This window comes from Egretta garzetta, unplaced genomic scaffold, assembly GCF_000687185.1.
Source record: "Egretta garzetta isolate BGI_Z169 unplaced genomic scaffold, ASM68718v1 scaffold297, whole genome shotgun sequence".
NCBI classification, from domain to species: Eukaryota; Metazoa; Chordata; class Aves; order Pelecaniformes; family Ardeidae; genus Egretta; species Egretta garzetta.
This window is the reverse complement of record NW_009260410.1, coordinates 5039900-5047325: the sequence shown is the minus strand read 5'-3', so window position 1 is coordinate 5047325 and position 7426 is coordinate 5039900. Positions and strand designations below refer to the sequence as shown.

The window sequence follows — 7426 nt, the reverse complement described above, 5'->3', positions numbered from 1 at the left end:
CAAGTATTTGGGCTTTATTTATTTATTTTTTTTTCTTTCCTTGCGCGATTTTTTTTTTTTGCACGCTTCAAGTTTCTTATTAGTTGTGGCGAGATATGCATCTGTATTTGAATGTGAAACTCGCTTAATAGGTTGTATTTTGGCACATCTCAGAGCTAGACAAGTCTATTTAATTTGCTAAGTCTCGCTTCTGCAGCTACATGTAATTTTCTTCTCCTGCTAAAAGTCCTTTGGAAACGCTGCAAAAGTGTAATGAATATGCAAAGCAGCCAGCTCGCACATCCAAATCCGGTTTGTCTTCAGAGACTTTTCAAAACGCCCAAAGTGATCAAGATATATTATGAAATAATCGCTTTTGCCTAAAATACAGGAATGTGATGTTTCGCACTTTCTCCTTGTGCGTGTTCCTAATTTAATTGGTGACAGCTCAAATAGAATCTACCTGAAATAAAAAAAATCTCTAAAAATCGGGTAGGGTTGCTCGATTGCTCTTACTTCTAGTGCAACCTTAAGAAGCAGGAAAACTGCTGGCCAAGTCCTTGCCCCGTGCTTAACATCCCACAGCTCCCGAGTGTTCCTTCTCCCAATACTTCACCCACATCCCCCGCCTGCTTGCTGCAGCCGCGTTATCTTCCTGCCACCTCCGGGAAATGTGCAGCTTTGAACTCGGACCAGGCAGAATGGGACGAAACGGGTGTTTTCCCATGGTTAAAGATGTTGGGCTGGACTGCTGCCACTACCGGTTGTCTTGATAGAGGGAGCCGGTTGCAGGAATAGGTCGGGATTCCTGCACTGATTGTTTACAAATATTTAGTAGCGCTTGTCTGTGTCTCTGTGGTTTTTGTTTTCCTTTCTCCTAGGAGTTATGTTTGTGGTCAGAGTTAAGGTGACAACCAGCGTTTGGAAAGGAGGGCATAGTGTATGGGGTGATAGGCTGTGGATGTGAATGAGGTAATGTGGAAAATCAGAATGCATGGTTGTGGGTTGCAAAGGCTGAGTGAAAATCTCACTTGTGATTTCCTCGTTCTTCCGTGGCTATAACAGTATGCACCCTTGCGTGTATTTTAAACAGCTTTTTCTGTTACGGGGAATTTCCTAGCTTCTTTGTTCTGTATGCAAGAAATGTAAAAGACAGCTGCTCTTCCGTGTGTGTTCCCGCACTCCTTACTGGTATGGATGGATGGTGAGCAACGAAGGGGGAGAAGTAGCAGCTCAACTGCTGTCGCTGCGTTCATTTACTCCTGCAGACCTTCCCATGCCAGCTTTGTGTTGCCACCTTTTGCTGTAAAAGGGTTTGCGGTTGGCCATACCTTGGAGGATCTACTTGCACGCTCCTAAGGCAGCAGATCGTTCTGGTTAGCTTCTTGGGGTTTGCTAGAGGACGTTACCAGGCTGTTATCCTGAACCGGGTTTGTTTGGGATCACAGATTAGAAAGCCTAAGACTTCCCAAGCAGGCTGTGGAAGAGGGGGAACGCACACGGTGCCCCAGGGTCTTACCTGAGGTCCTCTCCCTGGTCAGGAGCATGCTCAAGTCTCCTGGCCGTGAGCTTGCCCCGCGTCTTCTCGCTGTGTAATCTCTTCGTGTGCTCACCCTTTGGCCCAGAAGCATGGTCCCTGCTGCACTAAGAAATGAGAACAGCAGCAGTGGAAAGCAGTACTTTCTGTCTTTTAGATGCAATTTAAAGGTCACCTGAAAGATGTGTGGCACCGAGACTTGAGTGGGTGTGCTCAAGCTTTGCCATAGCCGGGTGGGTAAGCAGAGCCGGGCAGCAACAGCAATGCCGCGTGTCCTTTGGGTTAACGGTCTCTTCTAGTTCCAGCAGTGCTGCGCTGCTTCCTCAGCAAACCTTGTTTGTTGCTTGTCCTCCTCCTGAGCCTGGTCTTACTCCTCCAGGTCGACTGGCTTACCTGCTTTCCTGGCTTTGCAGGCTGTGAGCTTGAGCCGAAGCCGTGGAGCGGACCAGTAATGTCTGGAAAAGCAGCGCAGCTGGCCATGTGGTGAGGCTGCCTCGGAAAGGGGAGGGAGCCTTCCCCTTGTAAAAGTTTAGAAATACGTGGAATGTCGTTGAGGTGAGTGCCGAAGGAACTCAGTTTAACGAGAGGAGAAAAGAGGTCAAAAGGAGGAGTGTTTGAAAATGTCTTCTCTGCAGAAATTGGTAGCAATCTTAAATGGAAAATTTGCGTGGCCCCCTCAGGAGTTACTGTACTAAATTTGGAAAACAGAATTGGTCTTTAAAGTACAAAACAAAGGGATTTCAGTCTTGCTTTAAATGCAAATCTCGACGCAGTCTGAACTGTGGACTCGCTACTGACGCCTCCGTAGTACATATTAATCCAGTTTTACCTGTCAGGAGGAGATTTGTTGATTAGAAGCCTCTAGGTAAAGGCTGCTCGTGGACTGCTGCTGCTCTTCCAGCCTGTGGGCTGGAAAAATGAGCTCCATGCCTTGCCTGGAGCTTTTGGGCTGTGTGTAATTTCAGTGCCACCGTCCTCCCAGGATTCGATTTAGCTCTCTACACAGAGTCTGTTTATGCAGATTTATGTAGATTTTGTGCTAAGATGGATGACTTTTGGAGCAAACGGGTATTCTTATAACAGTTACATAAGTTAATTTGTGATATTGATGGTAGAAAGACAACATCATTTGAAATGGGAGGGTAGGAACGGTTTACTGAAATGCCACTAAACCATAAGCTGTTAGTTTTGTTTGCCTTGTCAAAGTTTGCATGCAATGGGAGGATTTTTTCAAAGAACTTCTGTGAAGTAATGACACATCTTAAAATACTGAATTATGTATTGTTTAAAGGATTACCTTAAGTGATTTTCCTCATTTGCCTTGTTGCTGCTCACATCTTTGAGTGTAGACAGCACTTAATTGTTTTTCTGCAATTATTTTTGAAAGGTAAGCTGTATTTCCAAAATACGTAGCTCTTAAATGTTTCCTGTTTCACCCCGAGTTCCAAAGTGGGCAGTTTATTAGCTCGTGAGCTCCCCAGCAGTTCCTCGAGGTGGCTGCTCAGATCTAAGCGGCGCTTGCTGTCCATTCTGTTTTACAAATACCGGTGCACAAAGAATGATGGTGCAGCTGGTGGGTTTGGTTTTTTTGTACTTTTGGGGTTTTTTTCCAGGGCTTTTCTTCCTGAAGAGATTGTTTGTAGGTATCCTGTTGCTGCCACACACGTTTTTGTGAAGTTTATGCTGGCCTTCTAATTTTATTTTTCTCTAGTAGAGTTTAATCAAAGCTTTGTAGCAAAAGTCTGATCTTTCAAATGCCTCCCAAATAGAAGTTGAGTTCCGTTTGTTACATCGCTACGTTTGAGTTGCTGAAGAAAAAGCAAAAGCGCGTATTGTAAAAAGACAATATGCAAAAGCGCGTATTGTAAAAATAATTTCTGCCTTAGTTTTACTTTTGATTACCAGTCTCCCAGTGCCCCAAAGCGTACATACATTCTTGCATCGGAGTTTTGGGGGGAAGGAGGATTGCACATTATTAAAATACTTTCCCCCCAGTGTGTGCAAATCGTTCTGTAAGTGCTGATTTTTAGGTCACCACTGTGTGTTTTTTAAAGTGCAATGTGATCGTAGAGCCAGGGTAATGTTAGCAGACCAGCTCCGTGCTTTAGTTCTGTTACTTTCCCAACCAACTATAAATTACATGCTTTAGAACTTATTGATTGGTGGTTTAGCTTAATACAGTAATACTGGAAATTGCCCGCTTGTTGTCGTGAAAGCCATCGTAGAGTGAAGAGGTGTGTGTGTAAGATCTTAGAATTCCCTGAAGAGTTTATTATTTGTGGGATAACCGTGGATAATGGGTTTTATGAAGTTGAAACTTGTGCAAATGGTTTTTCTGCAGCCGTAAGGGTAGAATACTGCTGCAATTTTTCTGTTGGGAGCCCTTAAAGCGTAGTTGCTGTGTCGCCGAGTGGTATTTCATGCCATAAGTATCAACAACATGCAGGCCTGTTAGCAAATGGAATGGGCAGGTGAATTCAAAATAACGTTTTTACGCTGTATGTGTTGGAATCCAACGGTATTTTTGCTTTGTCTGCAGATGTTGCTGCTGTAATTAAGATCAGCAGAGACATTAGATCCTCTTTATGTGAAACGGGGAAAACTGTGGAAGTACTTGGTTCTGAAACACCCTGTTACTGATCCATCTGCGTTAATCCTCTGGAGTTCTGTGAAGCACTTTTCTTCTTTGCTTTCCTTTTACAGTCCTCCACACTGCTATGGGGGGAAACGATTTGAGCATTAAGGAGAATTGAAACTGATGAGCTTTTTTTTTCAGGGGATCAAGTACTCAGTAATTCTTCAGAGTGTTTTATGATCGTTTTGATCTGAAGATATAAAAGAGTCAAGTAGAAGCAGTGAGCAATATTGAATGACATTCTTGGGAACAAACATGAAGTGGGAATGCTGAAAACAAGCTGGCTTCATGTTTGAATCATCTTTATTGTAGGTGCATCGCAACTATCTGCTGATTTGTTTTTTCACAAATGTTTCCATTAAGTTAACTAGTCAGAAAATAGAGCTATCGCCCTTTTTTTTCATTTGCATGCATGTTCTTACAATGAGAGAAAGAAATCCTGTCCTCTGAGTTGATAGCCTTACGGAAGGATGGGCGATGGGGGGAATGCATCTGGACGTTGGTGGTCTGGTGCTCATACTCTCTCCATTTTTCCTGTTTGCAGGTTCTTTCATCCGTGATGGCGTCAGCTCTACCCAGAACCCTTGGGGAATTGCAGCTGTATCGAATACTACAAAAAGCAAATCTCTTGTTCTACTTTGATGCCTTCATTCAGCAGGGCGGTGATGATGTCCAGCAGCTCTGTGAAGCAGGTGAAGAGGAGTTCTTGGAGATAATGGCTCTGGTAGGCATGGCTAGCAAGCCGCTTCATGTCCGAAGGCTGCAGAAGGCTTTGAGGGACTGGGTCACAAACCCTGGCCTTTTTAACCAGCCTCTTACCTCCTTACCGGTCAGCAGCATTCCGATATACAAGCTGCCGGAAGGGTCTCCTGCGTGGCTGGGGATATCCTGCAGCAGTTATGAAAGGAACAGCAGCACCAGAGAGCCTCACCTGAAGATTCCAAAATGTGCTGCCACGACGTGCGTGCAAAGCGTGGGCGCAAGCAAATCCGATGTGGTGGGGAACTTATCGCTGCAGAGCGGCAGCGAACCGAGGCTCTGGCAAGGACACCACACCACAGAGAGCGAACATAGTCTTTCCCCGGCTGACCTTGGCTCTCCAGCTTCACCAAAGGAAAACAGTGAGACCCTGGATGCCGCCGCTGCTCTGTCAGTTGCTGAATGCGTAGAACGTATGGTTCCCTCCCTGCCCAAAAGTGACTCCAATGAAGTCAAGGAGTTACTGAAAACAAATAAGAAACTGGCAAAGATGATTGGTCACATTTTTGAGATGAGTGACGAGGACCCTCACAAAGAGGAGGAGATCAGGAAGTACAGTGCAATATATGGCAGATTTGACTCGAAAAGAAAGGATGGCAAGCATCTCACCCTCCACGAGGTAAAATACCTTGAGCGACAGTGGGCTTCCTCCCCTATTTCTGTACCTTTTATGAGGTGCTGTTCACAGGCTACACTTTTTGTATGGGTGCTTCTCACCGAGCGATGAGAGTTGTGTGTCCTACAGGAGCCGTAGGCAATCCTGCCCTGGGATAGAAATCTTGGGTGCAGTAGAGGTTCCCTTTCTTGGATGGGTGTGTGCATGCATGCACTGATGACTTCAAGCAGTCTGATGACACCAAGTTGGTCACTGGTGTGGCCTCTCGGAGGGTTTAAACAGTTTGGCATTGGAATAGCAAATCAATATTGCACTGAGCGTGGCCCTTAGGATTCTAGGCATTTGGCGCATTTTTGAAGCAGTCCTGTCTTGATATTCCCTTGCAGCTTTGAGAGTAGACTGGTGGTTTGGAAGATTAGTAACTAGTCGCTTGTGTCTGGTAACAGGATCACCTGGCTTGGTTACTACCCGCTGCTGTCTTCCCCCACCTTGAGACCCTGCTCTGTAGCTTGCACCTTTGAGGTAAAAAGGATTCTGTTGAAGAGGTCTCCAAACCCGATGGGGTGGGCTTTTTTGTGTTTGAGTTGGGATGAAGCTTAATTATACAAGCTTTTTTGGGCATGGGTCTTAAGCTGGTCAAATGAAGTGTGGACTATGTGAGGAGCAAGGGAAAGGGCCATCTCCAGTATTGATGGGTGGCTGTAATTTGAAGGTTTGTCCTTCGGTACCTGTGTTGCATCTGTTCCCTCTTGTCCTTAAAAGTCCATGTGGGCCTCCTTTGCTTCTCTTCTGGCATTCTTGAGGCTCACGCTGCATATGTTGTAACACAATAGGTGTGTCTGTGTGGGGAATAGTTCCGCAGTGCCAAAGTGCAGTACAAGAGGAGAACAAACATTAATTCAAAGCGGTGCCAAAGCGTTGTTGATACGAATGCTGCATCAGCATTTTCACGGTTAACAGTGATTGCAAAATTTCAGTTGGATTTAAAATTTGGCATGTAAGGCTTAGCTCCCAAAAGGAAAGGCAATGTTTATGTTACAGGAGAGCCAAAAAAACTGTACTGACTTTAGCCTTTTTTCGCTTCTAGAAGAAGTTTTGTAGGTGTGTGATCCATAGCGTAAGACTAGGTTCTCTTTATGCTTCTGAGTAGAAGGGCAGAAGGGAACAAGGCGTATTTCTTTACATTTTTGTTTATGTATTTACATTTATAAGGCAACTGCACATCACCAGCAGTGACTTCACTAGGGCTTTTACTACAGGCTGGGGAGACGCTTCCAAGGGAGCTTGTCAGTAGTCAGCCACATTTCTACCGCGCAGTTTTAGTTGTGCAGCTTTCACTTATGTGCTTTGTGGCTTTATGTTGAACACTTACAATCTATGAATTCATCCAGTGTGCAAGAACACTCCCCTGACCTTGTGGAAGTTTCTCTTGTAAGAGAACAAGTTGCCTATGAGATGGAGGCAGGATTTGAAAGGATTAATTGTGTAGATCCCCTGTGCATGTTGCTGCAGAGTCAGGATGTGGAGAAAGGGGTTCTCCCCACCTGAGGATGGAGGCAGTCAAGGTGTACAGTGTGTGCAGCTGTGCGCTTTTGCAATATGTCTCTGGGGCAGCGGCTGCAGAAAATACTCTGAAATCTGGGCAGGCTTCTCGTAGTATAATTTCCTGGCACACAGCAGTATAATGGGAGGTGGGCGCTGGGGGCAGCTTTTGTGTTGGATGTGTGGTAGGCTCAGGAGTGGCTCTACGAAGCTGGAGGAGTGAATAGTGGGGTGGTAGTTTGAAGGAGCAGGGCAGCAAAGAACTGGAAGAAAGGACGGCTGATCTGCCTTGTTAGGGATTTTTTTAGGTTTTTTTTTTTTTTTTTTTTTTTTTTTTTTTTTACCACAATCACATTTT

The 7426-nt window shown here is 45.1% G+C and overlaps 1 protein-coding gene across 1 annotated transcript in view; it reads left to right on the top strand.

Moving 5' to 3' along the window:
- Window positions 1–427: 427 nt before the first annotated feature.
- NAB1 (NGFI-A binding protein 1) overlaps window positions 428–7426 on the top strand; it is a 25271-nt gene continuing 18272 nt past the window's right edge. The window contains exons 1-3 of the mRNA XM_035899040.1: window positions 428–951; window positions 4293–4514; window positions 4696–5529. Of these exons, the coding sequence (XP_035754933.1) occupies window positions 4711–5529 (819 nt within the window). The 5' untranslated portion in view covers window positions 428–951; window positions 4293–4514; window positions 4696–4710. The remainder of the gene's footprint in view (window positions 952–4292; window positions 4515–4695; window positions 5530–7426) is intronic.